Source organism: Mus pahari, chromosome 18 (genome assembly GCF_900095145.1).
Source record: "Mus pahari chromosome 18, PAHARI_EIJ_v1.1, whole genome shotgun sequence".
In the NCBI taxonomy this organism is placed as follows: Eukaryota; Metazoa; Chordata; class Mammalia; order Rodentia; family Muridae; genus Mus; species Mus pahari.
The window spans coordinates 12,627,571-12,642,915 of NC_034607.1; the positions used below are offsets into that span (position 1 = coordinate 12,627,571).

At 40.8% G+C, this 15,345-nt stretch overlaps 1 protein-coding gene across 1 annotated transcript in view; it reads left to right on the plus strand.

Annotated features, from left to right (window-relative positions):
- Positions 1 to 15,345, plus strand: part of Supt3h (SPT3 homolog, SAGA and STAGA complex component) — a 317,124-nt gene that overhangs the window by 243,721 nt on the left and 58,058 nt on the right. The window contains exon 11 of the mRNA XM_021217619.2: positions 7,046 to 7,156. Within this exon, the coding sequence (XP_021073278.1) occupies positions 7,046 to 7,156 (111 nt within the window). The remainder of the gene's footprint in view (positions 1 to 7,045; positions 7,157 to 15,345) is intronic.

Consider the following 15,345-nt stretch of genomic DNA (forward strand, 5'->3'; position numbering starts at 1 on the left):
GTGGTTATGAGCCACCATGTGGTTGCTGGGATTTGAACTCTGGACCTTTGGAAGAGCAGTCGGGTGCTCTTACCCACTGAGCCATCTCACCAGCCCCTCTCTCTCTCTCTTAACTGAACATTTCTTTTATTTCTGCTGTGGAGAAACAATACATACTCTAAATTACTTCCTACGTGACTAATCAGCTCTATTGAATTCTATTTGTAAAAAATTGAATAAATCACTATTCTTTCGAACAAAGGTTCTTCTTAAGATCTAGGATTTACATTGGAAAAACAACTTTAAAGTATACATTCTTGTAAAAATCAAGTAGAAGTGTCATACATATATTGGGATAATAATTATTATATAAGTGCATGAAGTTTAACACAAAGCTTTCAAGACCAAGTCAGCATAAAGAGACAAATTTCATCTTCAACCTATTTTCCTTCCTTCCTTCCTTCCTTCCTTTCTTCCTCTTCCTTTTCCTCCTCCTCCTCCTCCTCTTCTTCTTCTTCTTCTTCTTCTTCTTCTTCTTCTTCTTCTTCTTCTTCTTCTTCTTCTTCTTCTTCTTTTCCTCCTCCTCTTCCTCCTCCCCTCCTCCTCCTTCTTTTTCTTCCTCCCCCCCTCTTGTTTAATAGAGAGTAGAGAAGCTCAGAAATATTTTTTTAGAGAAATGAAGAATGTGCTGTGGGTATTTTTTCCCTCACAGCTAAAACTGTAAGCAGCCCCCAGCTCATAGACGCCATGGTCAGTGGATTCTCGTCAGAGCTGAAGGAACTGCTGTACGCGGTTCACACTGTAAAGGCAGTAGAACCTGGGAGAGTGGGGCTGGCAAATGAGGTAAAGCAAAGTCTCGTGCAGTAGCTAGCTTTATTCAGAACATCAGATAACTTATTCTGGGAAGGTTAAGAGGAATCACAGGAGTAAAGTGCACAACCACTAGACAAGCTGCCCATCATGGATAAGTTGTACGTGGCAAAAACTGTTTTTCTGAGGCATATAAACGAATAATGATAACCAGTGGTGATGAATAATCTGAAGTAAACTCACTCCTGTCCTCTTTCCCTGGAAGGGCACAAAAGCACAATCAAGGAACAATTTCATGGTTCTGAAGAAACTGGGGTCACAAGACTCTTGTCTTGGTTTCTTGCAGTTTTCTTACAAACAGTCAGAAATCTCGCGTGACTCCATTTTTGAACTGTATGTCAACACTATGCATAAAACAAGATACTGGGTTTTTTCTATTATAAAAAGAGAAGTTAAGAGAATTCTAGTGTGAACACTATACCTACACTCTATAAATACAGTTGACATTTTACTGTAATTACTATACCAACATTTATTATTTCCATCTGGTTATTCTGTTACCCATTCTGCAGTTCCTCTCTCTCTCTCTCTCCCCCTCCCTCTACCTCTCTCACCCCAGCCCCCAGTCCAGGATCTCCATCCCTCTGCTGTTATCAGCGGTTCTACCCTGACACTTGTAATACATGTGCAGTGGTGAGGAACTGTGTTGGGGGAGAAGATAGTACCAACTGCTAAGAGTTCTGTGTGTGTCCTAGGTTGGTTGTCTCAATGGTACCTTTTTAAAAATAGGGTTACACTTTGACTCCCATGCTGACCTCATGATCCTCCTGCCTCAGCCTCTCAAGTGCTGTGTGTGTACCACCGTACCTGCCTGGCCCTTTATAATGTCTTTTGATGAAGATAAGTTGAATTTCTGATGAAGTCTAATTCATCCTTTTCCAGCTCCAGGGTCATGATGATAGTCTCAACTCCTTATGTAGGCTTTATGGCTTTAGATTTTACATATAGTTCTATCAATGTGAGCAAAGTAACCTATATAATATACGTATAAGCTAAGAACATATGCAGGACTTTTTAAAAATTATTTTATGTGCATGTGGGTTTTCCTCACATGTATGTCTGTGTGTGCATCACATGCATGCAGTGCCATCCAAGTCCAGAAATGGGTGAGGGATCTCCAGGAACTATAGTTACAGACCTTTGTGAGCTGCCATATGGGTGCTGGGAATCCAACCTGGGTCCTCTAGAAGAGTCGCCAGTGCTCCTAAGCACTGAGCAGCCTCTCCAGCCCCAGCACACGCTGTTTTGATGCATGGATTTCTAGTCACTCAGAACCATGACAGCTTTGTTCTCAGTCGGGTGGCTGTGGACCTAGGTGACTGTTTTCAGGGCTTCCAACTGTCTCACTGATTATCTGTGAGGCATTTGTCAGTCAAGTGCTGTTCTCAGCCTTGGGGTATCTCTGTCAGTTCAACTCAGGTTAGGAGAGGACTGACAAGTGATGGTTTGTTTGGTTTTCTTTTTTTCTGAAAGTATCTGTTCTTTTATTCCTGAAACATGTTTCACTCTAGGATCGAGGTTGATTTGTTGGTCTTTCAGTATTTGAATTTTGCTATTCCACTGTCTTGGCATCTACTGTTTTAGATTCTAAATCAACATATGTATATCATTGCTCTCCTGTGCTGCACAGTTCTCTACATACTTTCCAAAGTATGTGAAAATGAGCCATAGTTAACCTCATAATTATACATATGCAGAATAATTCTTTATACGTTTTGGAAATTCTAGGAATTTTTCCCTTGAATATTTAAACACTTCTTTCTTGATCTTATTAAAACTTAAATTTGCAGTATTTCACAGGCTAGACTTTCTACTCTGTATCTGATTTTCCCTAAAGTGCAAATCATTCACATTAGAACTAACAACCTTTCATGCTAAGGTCACTAAGTGTTTCTCTCTGTATATCTACACACAGCTTTCTATATTCAGCCGCTTATATGTGTTATCATTTTCTCACTGAAAGTTTCTCACTGTCAGTTATGGTGCAGTTGCATAATAAGTTGCATAATTGTGCAGTTCTTTATATGGAAAAATAATATATTCTCTCAGAGATGTGGAATTACCAGATAAGAGGAATAAATTTCAGGAGACAGTTTGTATAGCAAATTGGCTAAAGTGAAAGATTGCAGGGGGAGGGAGGAGGGGTTAGGGGGCTTGTGGAGGGGAAACTGGGAAGGGGGATAACACTTGAAATGTAAATAAATAAAATAACCAATAAAAAAAATGAAAAAAAATTCTTAAATAATATAAAATATGAAAGTTGCACACTCACCAAAAAATAATAATTGATGTTAGTGAGGCAATGTTTCATAATGTGTGTATCTTTCACCACATGTCTCATGTAAAAAAATATATAATGTCATATTCAGTGGGTGACTTACAAATAATATGTACTCTAAGCATTGCATACCAGAAACCAAAAGATTGGATATTTAGCCATCTCTGTGGTTTATCTAACCTTGCAGATACTCTTTGTTTTGACTTCTATTTATTAAATGGAGTAAACACTAGAAAGGTTAAGAAAAGATGATGTTTAAAATATTTGAATTTTTAAATTCAGTGATTCCTTCCTATCTTTGCCAGTTTCAATATCTGTAAATCAAGATAAACTTTTCCTAATTATATAGGATTATCATTCTAACCATAACTATCTCCCTAAACTGAGATGAGAACATTTCAAATGTAACGTAAGATCTCATGGACCAGTGTAGATGGAGGGAGAATAAGAAACAGTTGCCTGAGACTCAGGCCCTTAAACTCTGAGTTACTCTTAAGAAGAGAAAGAGAAACAACGGGACATTTTTTACCTTGTCCAGAGTTTTTCATCTTAGAAGAATCAGAACAGCCACAGGCATAGACACCTCTAGAGATCCAGGGCCAACAGAAGTTCCTATATATTAATGATTTCCATCTACCACACTTGAGATTTCAAACTGCTAAGGGACCTGTGCAGTAGTAACTAACAAGACTGAGGGAGGCACGAGAGTCAGTTGGGGAATGTGAAGGACTCCCTCTAATGCTCAAGCATCCACTGTTTGGCGTCGGTCCCTGGGTGAAGAAACATAAGACATGAAAAAATACACAGTTGGCGTATGAATGCAGCCGCAAGGAAGAAGACGTGACATGTGGCTTTACCACAGCCCTGAAGGAGGTAAAGCCTCAGTGTTGAGCCCACAGACACCTCTGCTAATGCTCTGGAGGCAACAGTATCTTGTATCTGTCAAAGTATGCTGATTACTCTCTTGGAAATGGGCAGTATCTAAAATATGGGGATGATAAGAATGGAAAAAAGAACATATAGATAAATCTAACACTCTTTTATGTGTTTGTGGCATATACACAATCCTTGGTAACAGAGAACAAATACCTTCAGTGTTATTCTTCCTAAACAACTTTGAAGAAGATTAGAAAATACTAGAAAAAGTACTGAATTATAATTTCTAAATGTGGAATAAATCTTTAATGTGAACAGACCCTAAGCACCTTGGTAAGAAACTGGATATTGATATAAGGTTCATGTTGAACTGGGCAAACATTATGAGGAATATAAACTTTAAGTTCCAAGTCTCTCTTTCAATGAAGTCAATGGGCAAACCAAGACGCTGTAAAAATGCACATGGTAACTTCACTCACATTAATGCTAGCAACTACTGATAATGGCAGGTGAGCATGTACTTGATAAAATGGAAAACTGAATGGCATTTTCACAAAAAGTATGTTTCCAATTTTTAAAAAGGCAAAGTTAACTTCATTTTTTAAAAGAATAGCATGATTCAGTGTATATTGTTTCCACATTTACAAACAGCAGTCAGAAGGGTTGGAGATGGCTCAGTGGTTAAGAGCATTGGCTTGTCTTGCAGAGGATCAGGTCAAACCTCAGCAACACATGGCCACTAATAGCCCTCTGTTAACTCCAGTTCCAGGGAATCTGGCACCCCCTTCTGGCTTTTGCTGGCACTGCAAGCTTGTGGGGCACAGACTATGAAAACAAAATACCTATACATATAAAATAAAGATAAGTAATTTAATTAGCAAGGAGAGATCATTTTTAACCTATGTTCTGCCATAGTCCATTTAGGCTTCTACAATAAAATGCTATAAACCTTATGGCTTAAAACAAGAGAAATGTGTTTTTCATATTCCAAAGGCTAGAGAATCCAAATTTAAGGTGCCGGCAAATTCATTGACCAGTGAATGTGTGTGCATATGGTTTGATGCAGAGTCATCTGAACTCACATAGGTGTAGGAGTGAGGGCTCCACCCTCAACTGTGTTACCTCCTAAGCCATTGGACATTAAGATCTCAGCACAGAAATCTGGAGCAGACAGGCAGGTTCAGACCATATAGTCACTACTTGAGTGTTTCCAGGTCCTGTCTGATGGCCACTGCAAAGTTAAGAGATTCAGAGCAAAACCTTGTACAAACAGAACCAAATTTGTTGGTGAACTTAGCAGAACTCTTGCGTTTACCATGAGTTAAGAAGTAAAACTAAATCCAATTTGCCAAAAGGAAACAGTGAGTTTAGGGGAATACTACAGGGGATTTGTACTCAGGAAGGGCTTAGGACTTCACTTTGCACATAGGATGTGACCTGGGTATCTGTTTCTTCCTCTTGAGTTCCCACTGGAAGATTTTCTCTACAGGGTCTAAATTCAGCTCAGTCCTCGCATACATCCCCACAAGTGGAGATGGTGCTGCCACTGCCTTGACAGGCATGGGCTACGCAGGCAGATGTGGGAGACATTCTGAAGATGGACATTCTGAGGAGGGGTTGCCTTCATCTGGGGGCCCAGCGTTTGCATTTTATTTGTGTATATTCCAAGAGTGAAATGAGATGGACTGAGAATTGAGAAACACTCAAATACTGTATTCTTTTATATCATTGTCAAAGTGAGGTCAGGAAGTTATCTTAGTCCGTGTTGATGTGGACACAGGAGAGCTAGAGAGAAATGCCCCGTGGCTTCTGATCAGCTTGTCTCAACTCTGTTACAAAATAGTCAAGAGCCGGTTTGTTGGTTTGTTTTATGTGTTAAGTCTTCTGTAGGTTCAGCTTGGAGAACTAGCAGATATTCTTCTTTGGCAGGAACTTTCATTGTTTTACTAATTTGTACCTAGACTGAAAGTATATTTTCAAATTTCAGGGAATAATGATAAAGAAAAGTAAGTCTTCCTCTTTCCCATCTTCTAGCCAGCCACTTATCATACGGGGGAGCCCTGGGTTTATAGTCACTGAACCTACACAGAGACGGCCCATACTTAAACGGATACGCACTATTCAGTCTTCCTTTTCAATAAGCAGCAACACAGCGTCTTGTCATTTTTCATATAACGTATCTTAGGAATGGCACTGTGAGAATGATTCCAGAAGGCCTCCATAGGGTGCCTGTCATCTCTGTTGTTAAATGCCTGTGTCATATTTTATTTGTTCAGTTCTACTGATAAACCTTTGGTTATCAACCCAAGCAGCAGTAGACTAACTCATGTGTGTGTTTATACATATGATTTTGTACTCATGTAAATACATCAAAAGGTAAAATTGCTATACATATATAGTTTCTTGAGTTTGTATTAATGTTCTCATTGTTCATACCTTTTTCTTTCTGTGTCTTTTGTGATTTCAAGTATGCCTTTTATACATAGGATAAAATAGGAAGGTTTTATTTTACTTTATCCCAAGTACACCTAAAATATTAGAAATCAAATGAAATGGTCTTCTGTGACAGTCGCCAATATGACAAATAATGTAGCCAGTTTATATTTTTCATATTAAATTCATGACTCAAGTCATTTCAGAAATATGCCCAAGAATCTCCCAAGAAGCATTTATAATAATAAATGTTTAAGGTTTTTTTTTTTCCTAAAAAAGAAAGAGCTTCCTGTGGGTCTTGCAACAAGCCCCCATGACACTTTTCACCAGCACACAAGTGGCTGTGCTCTCCTACCTGACATGCAAGCTTGGGTGAAATATTAGAGGCATAAAAACTGCATTTGGTGGGTCTGCTCTGCAGGGTCATGGGAAGGTCATCTTTGATTTGTTAATGGAACTTTCTTTCTAGATGAAGTATATGGCGACAGTGATGCGCATCCTAAGGGGAAAATGGTCCATTTTATAAAAGGTTTATTTTCATATTTTATACACTGTAGTTCTGTTGTGTGTTTTTGATTTAGTAACAATTTATGTGTTTTTCTGTCCCAGAGCACTGCGGCCTGTGGTGTCGAGGCTCACAGCGATGCCATCCAGCCCTGCCACATCAGAGAGGCCATTCGACGCTACGGCCACAAGATTGGCCCTCTCTCCCCATTCACAGTGCGTAATAACAGAGTTATAAAAAGTTATATTTATAATCTGAAAGAATCTTGATTTTCAAGTGGTCAAATGAAGAAGCGATGGAATTGTTGAAAGCAATTTGTGGCAGCTGTAATTTTGTTGTATAAAAGTAGCATAATTCTCTTGGGAAATAAAAGTTAGTCATTTTTGTCTCTTTTTGGAAGGGCAACTTTTTTCTACAAAATATTATTTTCTTTCAATTACATATTAAGCTTTTTGTTGGAGCTTATAGTTTCTATTTTTTCAAAGCTTAAGTTTACAAAACTTTTTTGTCAAATTATATGTATCCAAACGTTGCTAGAAGCGTTTTGTATTTAGAGTCGGTTAGACTGGCACGGCCACTTCTATCAGATGTCCTTTTCCTAAACATACTTTGAGTTGGAAGAAGAAGAAATGATTTCTGTGCTGGCTTTGAACAGGGCTCAACTGCAGACAGGCTTTCACATCTTTAAATAATTTGAAGGCTTATAATCAGGGCTTGTTTTTAATGGAGAGCTGAAGACTTAACATTTCAGCAGCCTTAAGAGTGAGTATGTTTGTGTGTGAGTTCTAAGTGAATGCTCATCTTATAGGCTTGCCTATATCTTTATTTATGTAAATGAAAGTGTGCCCAACTCCCTCTCTGCTTCCAAGAAATAGGGTTTGACCTTCAGAAAGGGGGCTCGATGTGCATAGTTTTCAAGGTTTATCTGTATTGGAGTGTGTTGAGATTTTGTTCTCTTATAAAGCTGAATAATATACCATCCCAAAACTCTGATATATATGTATGTGTGTGTGTGCACATGCCTGCATGGAACGACAAGGTAGACTATCTTTGCAGTCATCACACGATGATCTGTGTCATGCACTTGAAAGGTGTTTTGGGGTATGCTGGAAAGCCTTTCATGGCCCATACTCTTCTGAGAGCTGTGATTCTGCCTCAGCATTTAAGAGCTTGCTTCTAGGGGCACAGTTAGCTATTTAGTCTATGATCATGCTTACATATGGAATTTTATTCTCTCATGCTCTAGCTCTACAGAAAGTTACCTGATCCTATATAAGCTAAGGTGGATAATGTGTTTTTCTACTCAGATATCAGGAGAAGCTAAAACAGATGTAGGCATTACACATGGGAATTGGTCACCACACTGAGTGGACAGTTTCTCCGGCTTTCCAATCTGTGGCGCTGGTTTGATATAAACTATTTTCAATCTTTCCTTCTGTGAGCTGTGCTTGAGCTTGAAGCTAGGTGACCGTGGAGGTAAACCTCCTCAGCCTCTGCATGGAGATTTAGGACACGGCTTGCGGTGTTCAGGAGGCTAACCGCCGCCTGGCCACCTGGGTTCTGCAGCTTCAAGACCGTCACTGCTGCGGCAAGTTAAAATACCTGTAGGTATTCTGCGTGGACATTACAGAGCAGAATTATTGCATTTCCTACAAGCAGAGCCTTCTGTGTGTGCTAGGATGGCCACAGTGCCGATATACATAGCCTGCACATCAGCTCAATTTAAGGAGATAGCTTTTCATTTTAGAAGGCAGACTTATGTGTTATAATTATACCATGAAACTGTCTACCCGATTCTGTGACTCAGACAAAATAGAGTTGGCATGTCCAGCCTTGAAGACTGGGCTGTTCCTTAGACCTCTGGGGAGAGAGCAGACTTTGCAGCTGAGGTTACCCTCTGGGATGGGGGGGGGGGGGGGGTCGTCTTTGCTTTCTGTGAAGTTCCTCATGTGCTCTGATGGCATTGTAGTTCCGCACTTCCATATGGCGTCATTAGTGTTGTAAAGAGCATTGTTTGTGTGTTCACTAGACAACAGTTGCTTTGAGCTACATCTGAACCTGGGCTAATGTTTATTTTTTTATTTTTATTGAATTTTTTCCATATAATATATTTTGATCATATTCTTTTGCCTCCCCCAACTCTCTCCTCCATAGCCCTCCCCACCAACAACCCCTGCCCCTTTTCTCTCTCAGAAAAGGGAGGGAGATAATACAAAAAATTAAGATCAAAATAAAATGAGTAAGAAAAAAAAATCACACACAAAAATCATGGAGTCCTGTTGGCCAACTGCTCCTGGGCATGGGGCCTTCCTGGGAATGTGGGTGTACCCAGTGACACTCCATTGGAAAACACTTACTGTCCCTCTCCCAGCAGTCATCAGTCAGAAAGCGCTTCTTGGTTTGAGGTGACACTCTATATCCATTTACTCTCGACGCTGGGCTTGTGTCTGGTTGGAACCTGTGCTGGTCTCATGCCTGCTGTCACGGTCTCTGTAAGTTCATCTGGGTATCAGCCTAAAGTACATTTGTAACAACCTACTGCACTCTGAGATTATAAAAGCAGTAACACGAAGTCTCAGTTTGGACATGAAGGACACACACATATAACATCACCAACCAGGAGGGCTCATGAATGGCTTTGTAACCGCCATCTGCAGCTGTGTGTGCATAACACCAAAACACTCAGTGAATGAAGCAGACACCCTTCATCTCGGTCCTTTTGAAGAGTCATTGTGAGTTCTTTCCCTTGTATTTTGCATTTGATTAATTTTTCTTTATGGAATTTGGGGAATGACTTTTAGGTGTCGTTTTAGGGACCTTCTCTAAAATCTCCTTCCTACTCACTGTCCTTCCAAGTTCCTTGGTTGCTGGCCCTTAGCTGTCACCTTCACCCCATCCTCAGCCACTATTTAGGTGGCTTCATTACTCATACTGTTTTCTGCTCTGTAGGGTGTTTCCAAATGGAGCTGGTGTTTCATAATGTGCTCAGTCGGTGTCTTCAGCAAGGTTCAGGGGAGAAAGAGAGCTCTCGGTTTCCTTGGTCCCTGCTGCAGCAACTTACCCGGGGAAGTCAGGGAATGTGTTAACAAGAAACTCTTTCGGTCCATTTTGAAACTTCCTGGTGTTACCAGAAACTGGTGTTTTCCTCTAATCTACAGTGATTGCTTTTTCTGGACCTAGTCAGCATCTCACATTAATTTAATCATTTACCGAACATAGCTGGGCTGCTTTTAAGGGTATGTGTGTGTGTGTGTGTGTGTGTGTGTGTATCTGTGTATTCTCAGCAACAAGACATTTGGGGCAGCACAAAAGTGATAGTCGTTCAAACATAGGAACACTCCACAGAATGCTAGAATTATCAAAATAACTTCAAGGAAGGAGACTTGGCTTTTTCCAATACAGTATTACATGCTTTACTCAACAAATAAGAAATGTTGAACTGGTATTTAACTTACTGATATGGTTGCACTGTTAATTTTACAACAGAAGTGAACTGTTGTAAATTTAGAATTTACAACACCAAGACTGATAGGTGCTCTTACAATGCCCAACATATATTTAAGGTCATATGCAAGGTAAGAAAAATATTCAGAGAAAAAAATCATGCCTTGTTTTCCCGGCTGGTGCTGTAATTATGATTTGATTTAAACCAAGTCCCCTAACCTGTGTATTCACAAATTGAACATTACACCCCCACATGCTGCCTCTGCATGACCTCAAGCTGTGAGAAGAGAAAATTCAGAACCCATGTGTCAGTCAGATGTGAAGTCTCCCTGGCACCTGGGTAGGCTTTCCTACTGGTTGGAGTCACTTGCTATTCTGGGCATGGGCCCAGTCTGTGGAGTAGGCTCCAGATCTGGAAAGATTTTGACTGATTATTGGCAGAGGTCATGAGAGAGCCTGGTGTCAGACTCTGAATTTGCCCAGGTGCATTGAAGGTGATATTTGGGCCTGGTCCCTGGTCGAGTACCAGGGAGGTGGTTTTGCGTTCCTTCTCTGGCTCCAGAAGTTCAGAGTCTCGCCTATAGGTTGCTGTCAATTCCAACTTAAACACTTAAACAGACTTCAGGTTTTCCGTAGAGAAGTTAGGGACTCTGTTTCTGGCTTTGACTCATACTTTGCATTCCTAGTCCAACCCCAAACACGAATGATCATATTTAAGACTAATTAAGTAGGTAAGCACTTAATAGTTAAATACTCATACCTGATGAACCTTTATTTTCTTGACATGCTATCCATGGAGAGGAGAAAAAAAGAAAAGGAAGCCAGCCTAGAGTCTGTATTGTCCTTCAGAAACCATTATCTAAAGGCAGTGTGATGGGTCCCTGCTTGCACTGAACTAAGCTCACTTTAGTGTTAATGATTAGGCAAGTGATGTCTCACCCACACAGTGTGTTCACAAATGGCTTAAAAAAAAAAAGGGCTGGTGAGATGGCTCAGTGGGTAAGAGCACCCGACTGCTCTTCCAAAGGTCCGGAGTTCAAATCCCAGCAACCACATGGTGGCTCANAACCATCNGNAACAAGATCTGACGCCCTCTTCTGGAGTGTCTGAAGACAGCTACAGTGTACTTACATATAATAAATAAATAAATCTTTAAAAAAAAAAAAAAAAGAGTCAAAGCCACCCCTGCACACTGCTATGAGTTTACTCTCTGTCATTTACCAGGACTGGTGCAATTCAAAGCCACACCCTTCTGACGGGATGAAGGTCACTTCATGTATTTTTAAAGGCAGTTCTTGATTTCTGATAGTGGTCCCCTTGACGGTGTTGGTACTTCCCCTTCTTTATGACACAGTGTATAAGTGGCAAAACCAATGTCAGCATCATCTGTATCCTGAGCCTCCCTGTAGCTATCAAAGCTCCATTTGATTCAGTAAACACTTGCTACAAATCATGTTAAAATATGTGGGGCTGGTGTGGCTATTTAAAGGGGGACTCTGGTGTTCCTGCTTGCTCCTGTGACTAACAGGCAGAGCGTCTCAGAATCAGAGAAAGCTTCATCCTGCCTCAGCAAGCCAGGAAGCATTTGGAGGGTCATTTACATTTGAACCAAATTTACCAGGCAAGGGCAAATGACAGTTTTAAAAAGGCTGAAAGAGCAAAAATCCAGAGGGAGAGACTCAGGAAAGCATCATGGCTGCTCAGGCACACATGAGAGTCGGCCTTGACAGGAATCCAGAGAAGGTGAAGGGTCCAAGAGTGTTGGGTTTTGTGTTTTGTTTTGTTTTGTTTTGTTTTTTTAAGATAAGAGTCCCATGTAGCCCCACAAACTCCCTATGCAGCCAAGGATGAGTTTTAAACTTATGCTCCTCCTGCCTCCTCCTCCTCGAGTGCTGGGATTGAAGGGATGCTCCTTCAGCGCAGCCAGTGCATGTTGTACTGGGGATGAAATCCAAGACTGAACATACTCAGCAAGCACTCTGCCTGCCAAGGGAGCTACCTCACCAGCCCCAGAAGGATGCTAATTCAAAACAAGATTACCTAGGCTTATCTTAAAAGTTTACATAGCTGATGCTATCAAAGAAATAGTTTAGTTGGGGGGGGGGCAGGGAGTGGATTTGAACAGCCCTGTGTTAGAGCATATAATTCAGATGGTAATGGGAAGAAAGAGTTGTCTGAGACGGTGTGATAAACACCAAAGAGGTGTCCACTGCACGAGGCTGCCATAGGAAGCCAGAAGATTCTCTCCTTTGGTAGAGATAATGACAGTGAAGAAGACAACATGTGCTCAGGAGCTATTTGGCCTGCAGGATAACTGGAGCAGCACTGTTCATGGGAGAGCAAGATGTGGCAAGTGTGTAATGTGTGCCACCATGCAAGCAGTCAGCATGCTCTCAGGACTAAAGTTGGTGTGCAGCGGCTTGCTGACAACGCGAGCTTAAAGACTCAACGGAGACTAATTTCCATAGGATTCCTGCTTGGTGCCCTGGAGTCTTGCTTGCTAAGGTGCATGAACAGTTCTTAATGCATAGCTAACCTAAACAAAAAAATGGAAATGACACTCTAGCTTTCTGTTTGATTTTATGGAGATATTCATTTGACCCAAAAGTTCCACGTATTCTGCTGGTTTGAAGAACAAATTGACTTTCCAATCCACTGATGAATTTGGTCTTGCACTCCTCAAAGATGACAGTAATCTAGCCAGGGGTTGAGTGTTATTTAGTACAGGTGTATGCACAGCACCTTTCTCTCCTAACCTGGGATTAGTACTGATGGCTGTGAGAGCCCTCTGTCCCCACTCCTGGTCCCCAAAAGGAGAAAGACACACTGGAACACTGACTGGGGGTCCAGGTTTTTCTAGACCTTGTGGAATGACACATTCGCCAGTCATCCTAGCTCGGTGCTTCTGGCTGGAGACTGCTGCAGAGCCCACCATTAGCTACAAGTCACCGCTCAGCGAGCACTTCCAGCCCTAAGAGGCTTCGTCTCAGTTTTAGATTTTTTTTCTTGCCCTTTCTGCTAAAAGTCCCTCCTTCAGATTTATGAAAGAAAACATTTCTTTCTGTAAAAGGGTTTTGTACACCCGCATCTGGAAGTGTTTATTTCAGTGGCATGTAAGCTATCTGTGGATTTAGTTAGCACCAGACCCCCTTTTGTGTACTTCTGCCTTAAAAATTTTATAAATGATCTTATTGAATTTGTGCCAGTGTGCACATGGCTTGGCTGATTGCTGCATATATCCTTTACCTGCCAGTCACCTTTGATTTATGTTCCTTCTGCTAAGCTTTTGCCTTCCAAAAATGGTGCCACTGAACTGTCCTCTAAATCATCTTATTGGTTAAATTACTCCAAGATGAGTTGGTATGCTTTTGGTTGCCTACAGACAGAAGAATTTATATTTTCTGTGCATACCCACTCCTAGCAAAGCCACTTACAGTGGAGGATTGGACAGGCTATGTCATCGATCTCCTTATTCCAAATGAATACCATCTGAAATACTGTGCCAAGTTAAGACCAAAGCAAGAGAGAAGGGATCTTTGGCATCCACTGCTGTTGGGAACCCTTCTTTTGCGAATAAGGCTGCATCTTGAACTGAATCTAATATGAAGGCATCTTTTCATTTCTCAGAGAAAAACAAGGCCCTTCACGTTAAAATAATATAAATAAACAAATAAAGCAAGCAAACAAGTTTTATCAGAAAGGCCAAGCTTTGAGGGCTTCACACAGCTACCCTGACGTGGATGTTCCCTGGAGCAAAGCCAATGACTTGAGGTGGCTGAAGGTGGCTGTTTGTGGTGAGTTCAAAGTATTTCCCATTTCTAAAGAGCCAGTTCTTAAGCAGGACAAAATGATGCAGCACTTTAAGCCCGTTTTCTAAAAGTCTGTCCACTATTGAACATGCCACCTAAGCTGATGTTGTAGATTACCAACTGCACCATTAAGTCACCTCCAGTTTACTTACCTAGAAAGTGATTTTGCTGGTAAGGAAACCAACTTATATGCTAGAACTTGGCACCACCAATACAATTTATTGAATCTGTCTTATGTGCTCAAATATCTCACTTCAGAAACTTTGCATCTAACTGCTCTTTTCCCCCATTCTATATGATAGTAGAGGGTAATTTTACACCATTCATGATTATGCATAAAATGTAGTGGAAGCATTTTAAAATACTTTTACTCCACAAACCCCAGCATCCTAGTTCACAAATGATTGCAGGCAAGGAATACAATAAGACTGGTTGGCAGTGGTCCCACCAAGCCTGGAGGTATTTATTCCAAAAGACTCCCTGGACTCATTTAAAGTCCTGGAAATTTATGTGGAGTACCGGTGCTCTGCCCAGGTGAAGCTGTCAGTCAGGCCTGCAGTGTGCTCCTCAGAAAGGCAACACCAGTAGGTTGTTGTTAGGAAATGAGCACCAGAGATACAAGCCCTGGCTCTCCACTGAGATCCCTAAAGTGGATGTAATGTTCATTTGTGTGCATGCATTCCTGTGAGCGTAGCCTCAAAGAAATTATTCTAAATAAGTAAATTTTTATTAATGCCATTTCGTACAAGTTACTGCTTTCTATTCTACTGTTTTTAATGGATTTTCAGTATTATGAGGAAACTTGCTTGAGTCACAGTTTTATCGTTTGTGAAAATTAGCTATTTATAAATAACTATGAGGAACCTTTGAAAAAGCATCCAGGGGGCTGGTGAGATGGCTCAGTGGGTAAGAGCACCTGACTGTTCTTCCAGAGGTCCAGAGTTCAAATCCCAGCAACCACATGGTGGCTCATAACCATCCGTAACAAGATCTGACTCCCTCTTCTGGGGTGTCTGAAGATAGCTACAGTGTACATACATATAATAAATAAATAAATCTTTAAAAAAACAAAAACAAAAAAACAAACAACAACAACAAAAACAAAAAACAAAAAAAAAAACACTGTCATACTTCCACTTGGTCTTAAGACC